Below are 20731 nucleotides of genomic sequence, written 5' to 3' on the forward strand. Positions count from 1 at the left end.
ACAGACAAATCCAGTCCTATAAACGAAAACAAGACATTAAAAATTGTTCTACAATAACAAACTAATACTCCAAATTACCTCAATATCATTACGAATAATTATTTCAATGCGCAATCATAGCGCTTATCCAGAACACAGAACTGCTTTATTATCTATGCCTCGAAGTGAAGACATTAATATCTATGACTAATGTATGACGTCATTGAACAAAGTCGACGGGTTGTATCCCCTGTTTCACTAGACCCTATTTTTCTTTGCATCCGTAGCAACAACAGGAATTCACCATCGCTGTTACACTATCAACAAACGGTGAAAACTCAACAAAAACTCCTGATATTATAAACTTCAAACTCTGCGGAAGCACACACGCACAGTGAAGTCCCGAAAACACGTGACAATCCTGGTTTGATGTTGACAACATGCGCAGAACGCAATGCTCACTCCAGAGATATTTACTTGATGTTTATATACCTTGAAGTTACAGCGAGTCATTCATCAGCTGGGACAGAGAATCTCATGTTCGTATTTGTGTATGTTGCGTAGTAATTCATGAACCGTTTCATCACTCGTTCAAAAATATTGAAAAAAATATTTGTATATTATCGATGTTTGTGAAACATTGTGTAAAACTATCCATTTATTAGCCGGTTACTCCAAAGTGGGTGTCCACAGTATTCTTTTTTACGATATTTTATTTTACGTCTGGTGAGTTTGGAATGACCGCGTTTTCAGAAACCACACAAGCGAATAACTTGTGGATTTAAAAAAAAAGTTTAGTGACTGTCATCCTTAGAGAGCGCCTCCACTTTTATGACGTATCCTGACAGTGACGGGAACTTTGCCGTGGTGACAAAACTAACCCGAGGGGTTTTTGGAATTCTTGAGAAGCAATGCTCTGTAGCTATGCCACCAGTAGAGAAAAACGTTGGCTGCACTGCAAATAATATAGTTAAACAATCGTTTTATTGAACTAAAAAACATACCTGTTATCTATAGTGGGATTCAAACAGCAAATAAAAAATAGTTAACAATCGATACTGTAGCATTCGATAATCGAATTATCGAAGGTAACGATCTGTTTATATTTATGTTTTAAAATTTTGACGGCGGGAGTACTAGCAAATGTATTTGTTATTTACGTAAATTTATCCTATACCCAGTTATTTTTCTATTATTGGTATACGTTATACGTTGTTACATAACTTGGTTTTGCAAGTCGAATGGCACACCGGCAGAAAGACTCAAGAGAATCGTCGTGGTCCAAATTTTTCAGTAAATGGAGTAAACGACGCCGGGAGAAAGACTCAGACAGAGAATTGGCGTGGTCCAAATTTTTCAGTAGATGGACTAAACGGGTAAGAGAGAGAAATACTGCCCAAAGGTTGGATGTACGTTGTTTTACAATGTTCACTTTAGTAGGAAGACCACAGAGCGCAGAATATAGGCCCTGCTACAAATAAAATACGAGTAAATACTTTTCGTGGAGCAGACAGTAAATTTAAATCTGTGCAACATATTCGAGCACAAAGAAAACACATCCAAATCATATTAATAACATTTGTGCAGTTTGCTTTTATTGCAAGACCTGTAGTTTTTGCAAGATGTTAACTATCACGTATTTTGCAACCATCGCTTTAATTGCATTTTTTTTTTTTTTTTTGACACACAGCAGTTTAAAGAAAAACAAGTTTTGCGGCATATGTAGTCAAAAGTTACGACGTAAAAAAAATGGTGTTTAGGCAGTATTGATTAGCGTGATAGGAACGGATCAGTTAATTGTTTTTGGCACTGGTTGTAATGGTGACAGCTACCATCTTCTTCAGGCTTAGGTCGGAAGAATGGCTGTTTCTGTCGAAATTAGTCATAATTATAGCAAATACATGATGGCTACTATTTTCTCTTGATAGGTTTGCAGGTCAGGGTCACTGTTTTTTTCTTCCCAGTGCAGTGCTTCCTTTCCTTGTTAACTTTGTTCCATAGCAGTTTGCAAGTTCATGATGCTGGGATAATGTGTATGGGAATGGTATACCTCTCGACCATCCCTACATATTTTGCCTCGTATGAAAGAGAGCCATCACTGCTCTGTAAGTAGTGTATCTTGCTTTTGTAATGGGAGGAATACCTGGTAGATCTGTTAGTTACTTGTGTTAATTTCCGTCTGGAAAGAATTCCAAATTTGCCAGTGGTTATTTGTGGGGAATAATTATTCCTCTGCTGCTGAAATGAAGCTTACTTCACTAGGCCTACAACTATTACGGCCACTACTACTTATATTTTGATGACGGTTTTGAATTCCACTGCTGGGTAAAGACCTCTTTCAGACTTCTCTATGCAACATGTTTTTTTTTTCCTCATCTTTGCATCACCCATTAGGTTTTTATTTATTTTATTTAATCGTATGGCAACCCCCCCCCCCCCCCCTCCCCAGCTTTGGGCAGACCATTCGCTGGGTGCCGGTCTTTCGATTTGAAGTGGCTTCGGCGACCTGCAGTTGATGAGGCTGATGATGAGGACATCACAACACCTAGACACTGGGCAGAGAAAATTCCCCGTCGCACCACCTATGCTGGCTCCAAACTTAATGCATATGATTATGAGAGTATGCAAAGCCTACTTTCTGATTTTTTGAGCAAGTACTAATTTCAGACAGAACGTGTCTTTGCCAAAATTCACTGTTACGTATTTAATACATTTTGCCTCTTACAGTTTCTTCAGTCTTCAGAACGGTTCAGTATCGCCTACCATGACCTCCTTTCTTGTGTTAACTTCTTCGTTTCAGAGTAGCACATACACCCAATATACTGGCTTATTTGTTAGTATAATCTCCATCTCCTAGAGTTTTTGCCCTCTTCAGCTCTCTCTAGTGCCATGAAAGTTAATCTATGGTGCTCTAAACTATGTCCTATCATCCTGACTGTTGTTATAGCCTCTGTCTGCAGTATATTCCTGTACTCAGTACTCCTTGGTTAGTCTTGAAGTCATAGCTGCTTTAAATTCAACGAAGTACAGTTTTTATTATGTAAACCAGCATTTTAAGAGTTTTCAGGTGAACACAACTTTAACAGTTATTTATACTGGCAGATGTAAGCGTGAGCATACTGTCGGCTGCTCTGTAGTTTTTTCTGACTATGTCTTTAGGATTAGACTTCCAGAAAAATATTAAGTTTTTGACACATAAATGTAAACAATCCTAAAAGCAATAGGGTAGATGAAATGCAATCAACAGTGGACTGATTCCATACAGATCAATCAGCAGATCTACACAGCACACGTAAGTGGTTCCGAATGTACAAAACATGCTCCACATACTGCAACGTCACAGGGGGGAATTATCCATCTGCTGGGTGACAGACCATATAGAAATCCTTGGAAATAAACAAGCAAGTTATGCATATGAGGAAAGTAATGTATTACCCTACATGGGAATCTGTTGCTAAGGCAGAATATTCAAAATTTCTGGGTTTGTGCATTGATGAGAAGTTGAATGGAAAGAAACACATTGATGATCTGCTGAAATGGTTAGTTCAGCTACTTATGCTATTAGGGTATTTCAAATTTTGGTGATAAACATACCACTAAATTAGGCTACTACGCTTATTTTCATTCACTGCTTTCATATGGCATCATATTTTGGGGTAATTCATCATTGAGAGAAAAAGTTTCATTGCACAAAAACGTGTAATCAGAATAATAGCTGGAACTCACCCAAGATCACTTTGCAGACATTTGTTTAAGGAACTCGGGATATTCACAGTACCTTTACAATAGATATAAAATTTGTTATTATTAACCCATCCCATTTCAAAAATAACAGCAATGTTCATAGCTACAACACTAGAAGAAAGGATGGTCTTCACTGTTCGGCACAGAAAGGGGTGAATTATGCTGTCACAAAAATCTTTGGTCATTTGCCAAATAACATTAAAAGTCTGAAAGATAGCCAACCATCATTTAAAAACGAATTAAAAGAATGTCTGAATAACAACTCCTGCTACTCAATAGATGAATTTTTAAATATGAGGTAGTAACTGTGTGTGTGTGTGTGTGTGTGTGTGTGTGTGTGTGTGTGTGTGTGTATTATATGTAGTGTAATGTCCATTCTTCTTTTAACATATATTTTTAAACTAGACCCAGGTGTTTGTTTAAGCATGTTTAACATCTATTTATAGGCCTACTCTATAGTTATTAACTATTAACTAACACTTACTTGTTCTCGCAGTAGCTGACTCTTTCCCTTTTTTTTATTAGTGGTTAGCCAGCCATGTGTATCAGTGAATAACTTTCTACTTTCTTCACATAATTCTCATTTTATGTAGTATGTATCTCACCATTGTATTATACTTTCACTTAAGCATGTGATAAGGGCACGAATGTGTGCTCATACACACACACATTCTCATGTGTGATTTGATCATCATTTTTAAATTACTTATAAACAACCAATGTCCGTGTTGTCATTTCCAGACAGTCTTTGAAGTCACCAAAATTTTCCATTGTTCCTAGAAAATTGCTTACAAAGAAAGACTTTATTCCCACTAAGTATTTAGTTAATATCCTGCAAGGACACTGATAACCATGCCCTTGTGTGCCCTCAAACCAATATCATTGTCATAATTTTTTATCTTCTTAGGCAACTAAATTTTCAGGACACTTCTGTAATGTTATGTCTCAGATTCTGAGTTTCCTTTAGCAACTTTCCCATTGTTCATGATTCACTTTCATAAAATACTGGGCTCCAACGTCTACAGTTTCATAAATTACTTACTGAGATAAAGACTTATGTTGATACTATTAGACATATTTTAGTGATGAATGTCATCTCTGTCTGTACTGATTTTTTTGGATCCTCTTTGCTTCACCTCTCGTGCATTGTTTTGCTTATAAAGTCTCCAATTTTGATGTTAAATTTATCACCAATGTAATTTCTAATAGTCGTATTACTGTTGTCTTTCTTTGTTTACTCTCCATCTATATTGTATGCTCATTAAACTGTTCATTCTGCTCAACAAGATCTGTAATTATTGATTTGATTTTTTATTGGTCCAGTTTTATCATACAGTACAAATTGTACAATTGATATTGGACAGGTCAAAGATAAGTTACAATAACACATAATAATGCATAGTATTAGTATTCCACACACTCAGGATAGCAGAATCATCAGCAAGTCCTACCATTGGTATCCTATCACCCTGAATCACAATGTCACTGCCAAACTTTTCTTTTTATTTCTATAACTGATTCTTCTGGGTACAATTTCAACAGTAGAGATTAAAGACTGCATTACCATCTTTTTAATCTGAGCACTTTTCTCTTGGTGTTCTATTCTTATTGTTTCCTCCTGGTTCTTGAACACAGTGTATATTACCTGTTGTTCATTTCCTAGTGCCTAACTGATAGTCATCTGACAGTTCCTTAGCTTTCCCCACACTCTTATGTATACTATTCTCACAGCAACCTGGATGTATGAACTGGTAAATTGATTTTATGATAGTTCTTGCATTTATTTGCCTGTGCTATCTTTGATATTGTGTAGATGATATTCTTCTAAAAGTCTCATGGCATGTCTCCATCTCAAGGATTCTACATACTAAATTGAATAATTGTTTAGATGCTGCTTCCTCCAATGATCATCATCAGCAGACCTTCAAGCAAACTGGGTAATTAATATGTTCAAGCAGTTTGCATCCTTGTGTTTCTGTGTTGGTGGATTTCATCTTTCACCATGGTACCCCATGCCTCTTCTTTTCTTTCAAGGTCTTCTTTATTTTTTCCACCCACCTCTTCATTGGACTCCCAACTGACTTTGTCTCTAAATGTTGCTTTCCAAGTACTGATGGGGAATTCTGTTAGGCTGCAAATGTTTCACATGAACAAACCATTTCAGTATTGCTGTAAGCCTTTCCTCCATGGCCACTTCCACTTGAAAGGCTTCTTTATGCTCTCATTTCTGATATTGTCTCTCCACATCTTTTGTAGGGTAGACTTAATCTTTCGGTTATGACACAGCTCTACAATGGTTTTAGAAATTTTGAAGAAATGTTATACATTACTTTGTTATCGAGCCCTTCTGCCTTGTTTGATTGCAGGTTTTCCAAAGATCTATTAAAATCTGACTCTAATGCTGGAGCCCCTATGTATTTCAAACTAACATCTATTTCATTTTCTGTTGCATCAGCAGACAGTTTCTGTATCTTTTGGAGTCACTCATTGTAATCTTCCCTGCTATCCATTCTTCTCTCTTTTCTTTGATGCATTTGCTTTCAATTTCACTGAAGGATAAGTAGGATTTTGATATGCTGAAACTGTTTTTCCGAGGACCATTTCCATTTCGATTTTTCGTGTCAGCATTACACTTTTGGTTCTCTGCAATTCGTATTAATTTCATTCTTAAATGATTACAGTTGGTGCAGTCCTTTCTTTTCCCAAACATTTTTGTGTTTCCATCTTGTAACAATAAATTGAAGTATTTTATTGCAACAATCTCATTAAGAAGACTGCCTAAATTATACTTGTCCATCCTCTGCAAGAGTACTGTAAGCGGCATGGGATGCTTACCAGATAGGATTGACAGAGGACATCAAAAAAGTTCAAAGAAGAGCAGCTTGTTTTGTATTATCACAAAATACATGAGAGAGTGTCATGGATGTGATTCTCGAGTCGGAGTGGCAATCATTAAAACAAGGGTGTTTTACACTGCAGCGAGATCTTTCCACAAAATTTCAGTCACCAACTTTTTCCTCTGAATACAAAAATATTTTGTTGAAGCCCACCTACATAGGGATCATCATAATAAAATAAGAGAAATGAGAGCTCACATGGAACAGTTTAAGTATTTATTTTTCCTGCAAACTGTTTGAGAGTAGAATGATAGAGAAATAGTGAAAGGGGTTTGATGAACTCTGTTCTAGGCACTTAAGTGTGAATTGCAGAGTTGTCATGTAGCTGTAGGTTCTTTTAGCTAAATAATTTAGGGATAAAGGAAACACTCATTGTTTTGTGTCTGTGCATATCACTGACTCAACATTCTGTTTTTTGGTGAGAGGGCCATTTACTCCTAAAAGTATTTACACACAAACGGAAGTACAAAATTCTTTCACCTTTGGTTTCTCCACAGTTGCCTTGTACTTACATTTGTTTATCCAACTTCTGTGACTACCCTTTTTAGAGATGTTCATTTCTCATCAATGGAGCTGTTTATGGTAACCTGAAAGAACTTCAAATGCACTGCATCATTCCATAGTAATTCAATATCCTACTGCTTAACACATTGATTCTTCCTGACAGTTTTGTTAAACTTCAACCAACTCTTCAACACTATTAATTTGTGACCTGAGTCTTATATGTGCACTTGACTACACCATAGAATCCAATATCTGATATCAGAATATTTGTCTCACCATGATGTAATCCAGCAGTTATTGACCTGTGTTTCCAGAACTTCTCAAATATACTTCCTGTCCTTGTAACTTTTGAAGAGTGTGTTTGGCGTTATTAGTTGAAATTTATTGCAGATGTCAAGAAGTCTCTCTCATTTCTTGTTCATGTACCCTAGCCAAACCTACATTCTTCGATATCTGTGCCTTCTATTTCTTCCCATGTATAACTGATTTTCATGTCTATGTACATAATGAGTTACCCATTTAACTCCTTCATATACTGTCTCTGTCTCACCATCATCTGCTTGGGACATTGGCATATATTCCTGAACTATAGTTATTTGCATTGATTGAATTTTGATTCTGATATTCTTTCGCTAAACTGTTCATAGTTATTCAGTCTTTGCCCTATCTTCCTATTCATAACAAATCAGACAGTGGAAACTCCAGTATGGAATGTAACAATATTATGGCTTCAGCTGCCAGAAACTGTGGTCATATTTGTATGTGTGTGTGTGTGTGTGTGTGTGTGTGTGTGTGTGTGTGTGTGTGTGTGTGTTTTGCCTATTTCTGCCAAAGGCGTTGTTGGCCGAAAGCTTATTTTGTGACAGTCTTTTTGTTGGGGCTATCAGCGACTCAGCATTTCCGCTATGTGGTGACTAGCCACTATCCTTTCCATAATATTATTCATAATCAATCCTATTACTGTTAGACTATTTTGTGCTGCTGTTGATGTTACTCCGTAGTCATTTGACAAGAATTCTTTCTATTTCTATTGTAATTTCATAGACCCCCACTGTATCTAGATTGAGACTTTGCATTTCCTTTTACAGGTTTTGTAGCTTTCCTGTCACTTCTCGGACTTCTTTGCCCACAGTATTTGTTTTATTTGTGTAATGTATCCATTTGTTGGAGTGAAGAATCAAGAATTTAGGTAGTTGTAGAAAATCAGAGTATGTGCTGTCAGGGCTTTATAATTTTTGTGAATTATTGAAATCTGCCTATTATATTTAATTTAAGTGCGGGCAGTTTTTGTCCCCCTTAGACATCGGTGAGACTACTTTTCTCATTAAAATATTTCTCAATATGCAGAAAGAAATGCAGTTTCTGACTGTTGGTACTGCTGTATTGTGTTGCCAATGTTGTTTTGAAATAAATCTCCTTTGTTGTTTCACCAGTTGTACATTACTCGTAGTTCTAATAAAATATCTTGTCAGTATCAGAGGATTCTCATAGATGAAGAGGTGTCAGCTATAATAAATGAAGCAAGTGAAGGTAATTAAAGTAATCCAGAAGAAGATGATACAGTTGTGACATATGATAGCGACAGAGCAGTTGAAAATGAGCAAGGTGACACAGTGGTTAGCACACTGGACTCACATTCAGGAGGATGACTGTTCAATCCCGCATCCAGCCATCCTGATTTAGGTTTTCCATGATTTCCCTAAATCACTCCAGGCAAATGCCCAGGATGGTTCCTTTTAAAGGGTGCGGCTGACTTCCTTCCCTAATCCAACGAGACCGATGACCTCACTGTCTGGTCTCCTCACCCAAACGCCCCCCCCCCCCCCCACCCCCCTGTCCCCCGAGCAATTGAAAATGAGTCAAGTTCATGGAGGTCATCCCCTGATGAACAGTATGCAGTTGCTTCCAGCATCATTGTTACAGCAAAAAGTGGTAGGGAATATATTACTGCACCTCCAAGGCAAGTACGCAGGTCAGTAGAAAATTAGTGAATTTTTGTGAAGGCTTGACCTCTACTGTGTCAGAATTGTTCGAAAAGTTTATAACTCTCGAAATAATGAAGATTATCATGGACTAAAGAAACCAAAAAGCTCGTAATGAGAACTTAAAACTTAAACCGTTGAAGAAATGTACACCTTCATTGGTATGTTGATACTCATGGGCACAAATAATGACACTAGACTGCCTCTTGAGGACTTATGGGGGAAAGTACCGGGAATGAATATCTGCATAGTTACAATGAGTTGTATTCAATGTGGAGAACTTCTGTCCCTGATTAGATTTGATGATAAAGAAACAAGAACCGAAAGACGAAAGCAGGATAAGTTTTGCCCCCTTTGTGAAGTTTTCGACAAAATTGATGAAATGTTTGTGAAATACTACATACCATGTGCAGATGTAACGATCGATGAAATGCTCTCCCTATTTCGAGGAAGATGTCCCTTTAAGGTATTTATCAAAGACAAGCCCAGGAGGTATGGCATATTGATTAGGATGTTATCAGATACTCACACCCGGTATGTTCTAAAAATGGAGGTGTGTGCAAGGATTGATGAATGACCTGCCGAGGAACGGAGTGCAAAGGCAGCTGTTAGACACCTAGTGAATCTGCTGGCAGGAAGTGGAAGAAATATAACAACAGATAGTTATTATACATCCATAGACCTAACCGAGGAGCTTTACAATGATGACAAGTTAACTTTGGTGGGAACATTGAAGAGTAACAGAAAGCACATATCAGAACAACTAAAGAAGACACAGGGTCGAGAGCTATATTCCTCTAAGTTCTTATTCACAGATCCGAAAACAGGCAATGCACCAATTACCTTGGTTTCATACATCTCAAAACTGAAGCCTACTAAGACTCTCCCACTTCTTTTCACGCAACACAATGATAGCAAGGCGGATATGTCAACAGAGAAAAAAAAGACAAACATCAATCTCTACTACAATGAAACCAAAGGGGACATAAGCAGCATCGATCAAATGATGCAAAATCATTCAGTAAAATGAGGGACAAGAAGGTGGCTGTTATCTCTCTTTTTCACCTTGATAGATATTGCTTGTCTGAGTGCTGGAACAATTTTCATGATAAACAACCCAAACCAGAATAAAAAGCAGCATAATAGAAGGCTGTATCTGCTAGAATTAGGTCAACAGCTTGTTTGGGGCAGCTGTTGAAGAGAGAGCAAAGAATATATGGGTTTACAAAAGCCTATCATCTCTGCAATGGAAAGTGTTCTACAGAAAATGCTGCCCAGCATTACTGCAGCTGTGCAATCTGTTGAATTTTATTCAAGAGGAGGATGTCACATCTGTTTGAAGAGTAAAAACTCTAAAAAGGAAAAAGACAAGATGACAAAAGTGTCTATAGTTTGTTGCCGGTGTTCCAGGTATGTGTGTTCCATTCGTCCATTCGGGAGGACGACGGTTCAATCCCGCGTCCGGCCATCCTGATTTAGGTTTTCCGTGATTTCCCTAAATCATTCCAGGCAAATGCCGGGATGGTTCCTCTGAAAGGGCACGGCCGACTTCCTTCCCCATCCTTCTCTAATCCGATGAGACCGATGACCACGCTGTCTGGTCTCCTTCCCCAAAACAACCAACCAACCAATCCATTCGTCCTGCAAAAACAATCATATGCAAAGGTTGTGGAATTGAAAGGGAAAGTGAGTAGGAAGAAAAAACTCAGTTTAATTTCTGACTTTGATTTTCTGTTTTCTTATTTGTGGTTTGCTATTGTACATTCTTTTATGATTTCTTAATATAAGCCTGATGTATATGAGAGTGTTAGTTTCATGATAAAAATGGAATAATTTTTCTCATATTCATTACTTCATTTATTCTATTTGTATGTGTTATAATATTCCTAATAACTATGGAAAGTGTGTTGCAACCTAGTAAAGAAATTCCTAATTCATTAAATAATGAAAACAAAACAAACAAACAAAATGTTAAAAAGTGAATAGAAAGTGAGGGCGAATTTTGCCCCCCCCCCCCTCCCCCCCCCCCCCAGACATCCGTGTGACAGATTTGAATGTAGTGGTGCTAGGGTTAATGTGTTAATTTGGTTCACCTGTAGAAAATACAAAATTCAGCATGTGATACCTGCAGAGAAGGTAGTGCAAATCTATGTCCAAAAGACAACAGAGCTCACTTTTACTTAATGCTTTATTTCTAATTTTATTATAGTACAGGTAGAGGATGTGGTTGCTGTGTGCAGACACAGGAGGATTTAGCCACAGTTCGTGAATAACTGAAAATGCTATTGGCTACAGTCTGCCACCTGAAAAACTGCTGCTTCGGTCTGTAGCTGCAATGGAGAAACTGGAACATTGCATGGGGCACCTTAAATGTCGCTTGTTTCTCCCATGAGCTTTGCTGCTGATGTTCCTTCCAGCATACCTGATATGTTCATGGAAGATTGTAACCTGTTCATGTCATTCGAGTTAGAGGGTCACTGTGTGGGGGATGGCCATCTGAATTTGCTGTTCACCCTATGAGTGGTCAAATGGCTTCTCCTTCAGCAGAGTCGAAGCAGGTGCAAGGGGGGAACAGGAAGTAGCAAAGGTTGAGGCCAGGGCGTTACAGGAATGAATGATGTTTTTCAGGGAGAGTACCCAAGTTGTCAACAGGGAAATGTTAGCAGAAATTTGTGTGTTTATAAAGAGAGCAATGTGCAAAGCGCACAACAACTTGCTTCTTCATACATTAACGAAATGTCTAGACTACTGTGGTCCTATGTAAAAGCACTAAGCAAGCCGAAGGCTTTTTTTCAGACTCTGTAGTTTTAAATTTCGAGTTTAAAAAATCATTCATACGGGATGATCTTATGAACATACTATTGTTTGACCCCCACGCAAACTCTCATATGGAGAACATTACAAAACAGCATCCCTGTCATTCAAAAGCTTTGAATTGAGAACAAATAAGTTGCCAGGTCCAAATGGAATCCTGAATTGGTTTTTTAGAAAGCACTCTTTGACACTGTGTCATTACATAGCTCACATTTATTGTGGATCTCTCGCCAAGTCCCAAGTGACAGGAGAGGGGAAACAGGTGACTCCCATGTAGAATGAGGGTAAAAAACAGATGCACAGAAGTTACAAATCAACATCCATATTGTCAGTTTGTATGTATTGTATGGAACTGGGGACTTGGAAACAACGGAGAGGCTTCGCTCCCGCTGTAGCCCTCAGTGGTTCACAACCCCACAGCAGGCTACAGCAGTCCACTCAACCCACCGCCGTCCCACACCGAACTCAGGGTTATTGTGCAGTTCAGCCCCCAGTGGACATCCCCGGGAACATCTCACACCAAACAAGTGTAACCCCAATGTTTGCATGGTAGAATAATTATGGTGTACGCGTATGTGGAGAAAGTGTTTTCCCAGCAATTGCCGACATAGTGTAACTGAGGTGGAATAAGGGGAACCAGCCCGCATTCGCCGAGGTAGATGGAAAACTCCGTTAAATCCCATCCACAGACTGGCTGGCACATCGGACATCGACACTAATCCGCCGGGCGGATTTGTGCCGGGGACCGGCACGACTTTCTGCCCTGAAAGCAGTGCATTAGACTGCACAGCTAACTGGGTGGGCTACTGTCAGTTTAGTGCAGAATTCTTGAGCATGCACTGGGTTCACATATAATAAATTTCTTTGAGAGAGAAATGCTGCTATCCGCATATCAGCATGGATTTAGTGAGTGTCACTTGTGTGATCCTTGGCTTGCCCTTTTCTTGCATGGTACCTGAGAACCATGGTTGAAAGGCAACAGGCAGATTCCGTAATCCTAGATTTCAGGAAAGTGTTCGACACAGTGCTCCACTACAGGTTGTTAACAAAGGTCCGAATATACAGATAATTATTCAGATGTGTGAGTGGTTCAAAGACACTGTAAGTAATGGAACGTGTGGTACATTACCTAGACGGTGTGTGTTCATGAGAGACAAAGGTATCATCAGGATGCACCAGGACTGCTCTTGTTTTATATGTATAAATGATCTGAAGGGTAGGGTGAGCAGCAGCAATCTGTGACTGTTCGTTGCGGATGCTGTAGTGTATGGGAAAGCGCCATCGTTGAGTAATTGTAAGAGGACACAAGATGACATGGATAGAATTACTATTTGTTGTGGTGAATGTTAGCTTGCTCGAAATGTGGAGAAATGTAAGTTAATAGTGATGAGTAAGAGAAACAATCCAATGTTCAAATACAGTGGTAGAGGTGCGCTACTTGACACAGTCATGTTAGTTAAATACCCAGGCATAATGTTATGAAGTGTCATATAGTAGAACAGGCATCTGTTGTAGGGAAGGTGAGTTGTCACCTTAGGTTTACTGTGAGAGCTTTAGGAAAGTGTGGCTCATCTTTAAAGGTCATAGCATATAGAACACCTGTGTTGCCCATTCTTGAATACTGGTTAGGTGTTCAGGATCTCCAGCATGTTATATTAAAGGAAGACACTGAAGCAGTTACAGAGATATGCTGCTAGGTCTGTTACTGATAGATTTGACCAACAAGCAAGCATTACAAAAATACTCCATGAGATCAAATGGAAATCCTTGAAGCGGAGATGACATTCTTTTTGCAAAGTGCTGTTGAAAAGTTTAAAGAACTGGAATTTGTGACAGACTGCAGAACGCTCCTACTGCCACCAACACACATCTTGCTTAAAGACCATGAAGACAAGATAAAAAAAATTCGGGCTCATACAGACGCATATCGACAATTGTTTTCTGTGAGAAGAACAGGGAAGAGAATGATCAGCAATGGTATTAGGTACCCTCTGCCCTGCATCATATTTTAGCTTGTTGACTATGTATGTCGACATGTGAGGGGGGGTAATACATCACTCATTTTTGCTATCTCTTCCTGACTTGACATTTTGGAAGTCATTTGTGGTGTCAAATCAGGCTAGTTTTCACACATTGTCTGTTTCTTCTCCATGTATGTTTTCAGTGAAATTGAGGGAAGAAACAGGTTAGTTAATAAAAGTAATCTCCGTCTCTTCTTCAAACATGCTTACGCCACAACGGGTGCGTATATTGGAGAGTGGTCCTCCTAGAAACAGCTATAGAATCACATAAGCTTTCTCAGTATTTTAGCTGATGATATTCTTGTCAGATGTGCAGCCCTGTCATAGTCATATCAACAGAATATTTCAGCAGTTCAACAGGTCACAATCTTCAGATGAGAGCGCTGTTCACTAGATCTTCTGGGAACTGATTCCTATCATAAAAATGTCTCTTTTATATGTCACATAAAAAAGCAACAGTGTGTGCATCTAAACCATTGCTGCTGACCTGTAACACAAAGTGAACCTGCAGTGCCCCATTAGTGAAAGCTGGCAGCACTGTGAATATACAGAACATGCAAGTCAACACATTCTGCTGAACAAAGATGCTTTTTTTTATATTTTTTAATTGTTTATTTTTTTAAATCTGACACACACATAAAGCAGAGTCTTTGTCTGGCATCTCCTCATAAACTCCTGGATCGATACTGACTAAATTTGGCACAGAAATAGATACAGGAATAGATACATGAGTATCTGCACTGTGGGGGGTTATAACCTCCTAGCTCTAATATGGACAGAAATGTGTTTTTTCCAGCCTGTGGTGTAGAGGCTGACCAGCACGACAGGCTTGTGCTTTGGGAACAGTATCAACTTGCCAAATGAACCTGCCTGGCTGGGCTATGACATGTAGGCTGCTCTGCATGACGTGTGTTGTGGGAGTAGTATTGGCCTGCTTTATTGAACTGTGTTGCAGGGGCTACACATGCTGATGAGTATGGCTGGTCCAGATTGAGGTGGATAGAGGAGGAGATGGACAGAGTGAGGGGAGGAAGGGGAAATGTATAAGGCAGGTGGAAGGTGTAGAGGGGTGACAGGCAGGTGGAAAAGCAAGAGGGGCAGATGGAGATGGAAAGAGAGAGGGAGAGGAGGATACAGTCAGAAAGAGCAAGGAGGAAGATATGGTCAGAGAGAGAGAGAGGTGGGGGGAAGGGGGGTAGGTGGAGGAAATGGACAAAGAGAGGGAGAAGAGGAGGTGAAGAAACAAAGAGAGTTGTGAGGAAGACATAGACAGTTAAAGGTAAGAGGATAAGGAGCACAGGTGTAGGGAGGAAGAGGTGAACACAGAGAAGGGGGGGGGGAGGAGGAGGAGGAGGAGGAGAAGAAGAAGAAGAAGATGTGTTATGTGTTCAATATGTGTGTCAAATGTATATGTAGGTGAGGCCGTGTCAGATAAAACGGGATTCCACATTTCGCTTAAAGGATAGCTCGTCTCTATTTATGTTATTATCTGCCAGTCTGATTTCATTCGATTACTTCAGGGAACAGTTCCAGGAGTGAGATGCAAGAACAGCTGCTTGTGTTTCATCAGAATGATGGATGATCACTGAATACAATAAATTATATGAATTTTCCTCACAATTTTGCTAACTGCATTTGTTATTGGAAAGTGTCAAGTGCATTTATATCCACACAGGTACATTAATTAGAACATCCAATGCAAAATTAAAATATTATGCTAGGACAGTGCAGGATGTCATTATCCTTATGCTTCTTGTGGAAATATTTTCTGATCTGATGAAGTCTTGATTTACATATGCAAGGATGTTTTGAATTGCATTCTGATTAACTGCATTCTCATACCTTGCACAAGGTTTAATATTTTTGTTTGATGTTCAGATTCTCATTTTGTGAATAATGTTTTACTGAAAACATTGAAAATTAAAAGTAGTGTGTATTCTGCTACGACATTATTTTATTCTTACGTGATGCAGAAAAGGAAATCAGGGGAAAGATGAAAACTAGGGGGAAAACTTAAGGGTATTAAACATATTCTTAAATTTTACTATACAATAATTGATGGGGATTTTGGGAGTACTAAAGAGACTGCCCCTTTCAGGCTCATTTATGCACTCATTCATTCATTCTTTCATTGTGTTCCAAAGAGCCCATCGAGAAGGAGAGTCTTCAAGGATGTGAAAAAAGTCTAAATGTACATTAGCAAGTGACAAAGACACAACTGAAACTTAATCTGTATATTGCATTAGTAATAAACTATCACTATTATACTGATGAACATTATTCACGTTTATACCATCTAAATTTAATTGCGTAAGTTAGTAAGAAAGCTGCTACACTGAAAAGAGCCGCTGACCCCTTGTTTTTACTGTATAGCTGCTATTGCTATACTATTGATCACTTGACATTTACTTGATTATGGTTGTATATTTCAAAGGAAACATTTTTTACATCTATAAATACTAAGTCCTGTTTCTTGTACTTTATTACTTGTCATTGTCGTACAGCTTTGCTTGCCATATAGCTAATGGAAATTCTCAATCTCAGATCTTGAAACTTGCGTAATTTGTGAGCACCCCTTACATGCTCCATAGCATTGCACAATAACATCATGGTTCAGAATGTAGGATGATAAAGAGGCTGCTGTTGTGATAATTGCTCTACTTTGATGCAAGCAGGAGGGAGGGGAGGGGGGGGGGAAGGAAAAAAAAAGTAGGGGAACAATTCGTTCAAGGTATGTTGAAGTTCACTCATGAAAATTTGTTGTAAGAATTGAGGTTAAACGAAAAAGAAAAAGCTTATCATAACTTGTTAGGTGTTGATAGTCCAACTTTTTCCCCCCTGGAACCTGGAGTACAGAGCTAGTATTCATTACAAAATTCCTAACTCTTCTAGAAGTGATTTTCCTTGATACTGCTAGACTTCTCGTTTAACCAAATGTGACACTATGTGGCTGATCACAGTGAAACAATATGATGGCTTTAGCAGTTGCTGTGAAACATACATTTGTGTAGAAATTACGTAATGGGTTCCCCTTGCATTTTTTCAAAGTTTGTTTATGGTATATGTTTGTTGGTTTTGAGTTTCCATATAATCTTCCTGTGTCAGATATAAAATTTAGTTTTTGTGGGATGCAACTTCTCAAAACTGACTAACTTATTTATATCAAAAATGGTAATTTTAGAGTCTCCCCCTATCCCCCTTGAAAAATTTCTGTAGGCACCCATATCCCCATTATCAAAACACAAAATACTACTGTGAGAGATGCAATTCCACCAAGGCAGTACTTACCTGTTATGCTATGATACTTTGCTACTGGCAATTCTTTTGAAGTCTTGAAATTTGCAAGTGCAGTTGCACCTCAAAGTAGTTGAGACATACCTAGTTCTCAAAATGTGTCATACAATAATACATGTGCTAAAGGATTATATTCAGGTACACACATACATAAATGTCTACATAGACTTTTATTCATAGCCTTACATTAATTAAAATTTTTTTAGAACATTTTCCATCATGCTGTATTGTACCATTCCCTGTATTTCTGAGGAAAAAAATCGTATAGTTCATTCTTAGTGTTTCTGGTTTTGTGATCATTGGTCCTAAAATACCGCATGCCAGCAATGATTTATACATTTCAGTACACTCTAATAATAACACTCTTTCATCTTGTTTTGAACTAAATTTCAACACAACTGCAACAAACAGCAAATATAAATATGCCCAGCATGTGTAGCATGCAAGAAACTGGAAAACGTACTGTCAATACTGCCCACAGACGGCACAATATTTCCTGGCAGCACAATACATTTCAAAAGTTTTTGATGTTCTCAATATTATTGTGCAACCTCACAATTTCACCCTTTGTGCTCAGTGTTATTGAACATTAGGAAATATTGCACAATATTATTGGCCATCTAATGCCCACTGTAGAAAGAGTGACTAAAGAGTTATATTTTTAATTTTCTGTTGAATGGGTAGGGATTGTCAGTTTCTTGCTTTGTTTTGGATGGGATCTTATTGTTTATCCTACAACCTAAGTAAAATAAGGAGACAAGGTCACCATGAACATTATTTTTATTATCTTGTGTTGTGACTGGGTATCACAATTTAGCTGTACTAATTTCTTTTATCAGCAAAAAAACCATTAAGGAGTAAGCATATTGGGAAGTGAATGTAAGAACTCCAAGATCCTTAAAAAAGGTTTCTGCATGGTGTTTGGTTATCTGCTGTACACGTTATTCTTACAGCTCACTTATGGGGAACAAAAACTTTATTTAATGTACACAAACTGCTCCAGAAGATAATTCCATAAGATGAATGTCGGCATTGTCAGAAGTGTGTTGAATTCTAATCTTCCACCCTTTCCTTCAGAAAGTGACCGAATATGTGGCTCAATGGTTAAGATGCTAGACTTGCAGTTAGGAAGGGTGAGATATGAGTGCCTTTCTGGCAACTACTTGCATGGTTTTCTTCAATAACTTCAGGTAAATGCTCGAATAGTCCTTTTGTTCTGTCTCTGATATCCCTGTCGGTGGTACATTAATTCCAATTTTCCTTTCTTTTTCGAAAGATAACTTCCATTGGTATCCCAGTGTCTTTAGTTACATCATTGCTAGCCTTAGAAACTTTATGGAAATTATGTAATACATAGAGTGTGGACTAGATACCTGTGCAGACTTGAGATCTGGGCAAAGACGTAAGGTGGAGTCACAATTTGGCCAGCAAAGCTAAAATATATGGGCACATATCTCATCTGTGCAGATAAATTGTATATAGTCCAGGAATTACTTCAAATCCGGCATATGACGTGAACGTAAAGTACAATAATCAAGATGAGAAAGTAGCAGTGTATAATACTTTAATAGAGAAAATAAGAGCAGTTGACTCTGCAACAAGGAAGGAAATTATTTTAAAAAATTCTGGGCTGTCTACCACATGGAGGTAAGCAAATTAATGAAATTTATTTGATCAGCACTATGGCTGTGAAGTGCCCGTGCGGTCTAATGCACAGCTTTCCGGGCCGGAAGGAGCGTCTGGCCCCCGACATGAATCCTCCCGGCGGACTTGCGTCGAGGTCCGGTGAGCCGGCCAGTCTGTGGATGGTTTTTAGATGGTTTTCCATCTGCCACGGAGAATGCGGGCTGGTTCCCCTTATTCTGCCTCAGCTACACTATGTCGGCGATTACTGTGCAAACAAGGTCTCCACATACGCATACACCACCATTACTCTCCCACGCAAACATAGGGGTTACACTCGTCTGGTGTGAGACGTTCTCTGGGGGGATGGGTTCCACCAGAGCCCGAACCGCACAATAACCATGGGTTCGGTGTGGGGCGACGGAGGGGTGAAGTGGACTGCGGTAGTCGTCGTGGGGTTGTAGACCACTGCAGCGGGGACGGAGCCTCTCTGTCGTTTCTAGGCCCCTGGTTAACATACAATACAATACAATACAATACAATACATACAATGGCTATGAAAGTTTGTCAGCCATTTGTGTTGCTGTGCTTTCTGGGTGATCATGAAATATGCAGACACATCAGGAATATCAGTTACTAGATGTACATATGAGAAATGATATATTTCCACTTTTTCAAGGTGACTATTTCAGGAAAGCTACAGTTTGTAATTCTCTAGGCAAAAAAAGTCTGCTTTCGTCCTCACAACAGGTTGATACGTCTCATCCTGAGGTCTGTGTCACTTGCCCTTCTTTTCTAATCTTTTCTAATGCTCCAGTAATCTAAAATTTCTTTCTTGAGTATTATGGGAGAAAAAAGAACAACATGACCTGTTTGAGAACCAGATGATTATAGATTCAGACTAAATGTTATTGGAGGAGATAGCTCAAACCCAGATCTTAGCCTTCCACAGACACTGCTTTTACTGACATCTGTTTTTGGGAGGCAATTTACTCAACAGTTGTCACCTGCCTACGTAGCAACTAAATAATTAGTCATTCACCATTTGAATTTCAAATATTAATGTTTTATGACATATATTTGTTAGCACATGGCTGGTTTAAATCCTATTTAAGAAACAGAAGGCGAAAAGTTACACTGTGATGTCATCTGCATGGGCAGTCTGCGTTGTCTGATCATGCACCCAGTGCTAGCCTAGGTTTGTGTTAATGTCTATCATTTTATTTGAATTGGGAGGCAGAATTAATCCTTTGTACAAGTCGTACAATTATTGATGTCAAGTTGGGCAAAGAAGCATCAACTAAGAAAATAGTGAATGAGAATTATATTAAAGTAATCATCTGGTTTTGTTCAAATGACTTACTTTTAAAATTTAGCTCATCCTGTTTCTCAGAAATGCCCCATATCCTTTCAGTGTAATGTAGCAGTAAAAAATAATAAACAGGGTAGACATTTCTAAGCTCGTAGGTGGACATATTGATGTAAAATGGAAAAACCATATAGTAGACCCGCTGATACATTTAAGCTCAGCTACTTTTCCCATAAGAATACAACTTTTAGACACAGAAATCAGTAAGTTAACATATTTTGCATATTTTACTCAGCAGTATGCAATGGAATAATATTCTGAGGTAACTCGTCACTTTCCATAACATATTGCACGAAGGAAAATAATGAAAATTTCAGACTTTTACATCTTGCAGAGATCTATTTATGTAGTTGGGAATATTAACCATGGCCTCACAGATCATTTATTCCCTAATGAATTTTCTAGTCAATAATGCAATGCAGTTTGAGAGTAATATATATATTCACAACTACCGTAATAACAAGAAAAACAATCTGCACTTCCCTCAAGTAAATAAAAATTTGA

At 38.5% G+C, this 20731-nt stretch overlaps 1 protein-coding gene across 12 annotated transcripts in view; it reads left to right on the forward strand.

Moving 5' to 3' along the window:
- The first annotated feature begins 1089 nt into the window (after window positions 1–1089).
- LOC126463202 (uncharacterized) overlaps window positions 1090–20731 on the forward strand; it is a 188574-nt gene continuing 168932 nt past the window's right edge. For all 12 annotated transcript variants that reach the window (XM_050096134.1, XM_050096137.1, XM_050096138.1 and 9 more), the window contains exon 1: window positions 1090–1355. In XM_050096134.1, the coding sequence (XP_049952091.1) occupies window positions 1221–1355 (135 nt within the window). In that variant the 5' untranslated portion in view covers window positions 1090–1220. The remainder of the gene's footprint in view (window positions 1356–20731) is intronic.

The sequence above is a fragment of the Schistocerca serialis genome, chromosome 1 (genome assembly GCF_023864345.2).
Source record: "Schistocerca serialis cubense isolate TAMUIC-IGC-003099 chromosome 1, iqSchSeri2.2, whole genome shotgun sequence".
NCBI classification, from domain to species: Eukaryota; Metazoa; Arthropoda; class Insecta; order Orthoptera; family Acrididae; genus Schistocerca; species Schistocerca serialis.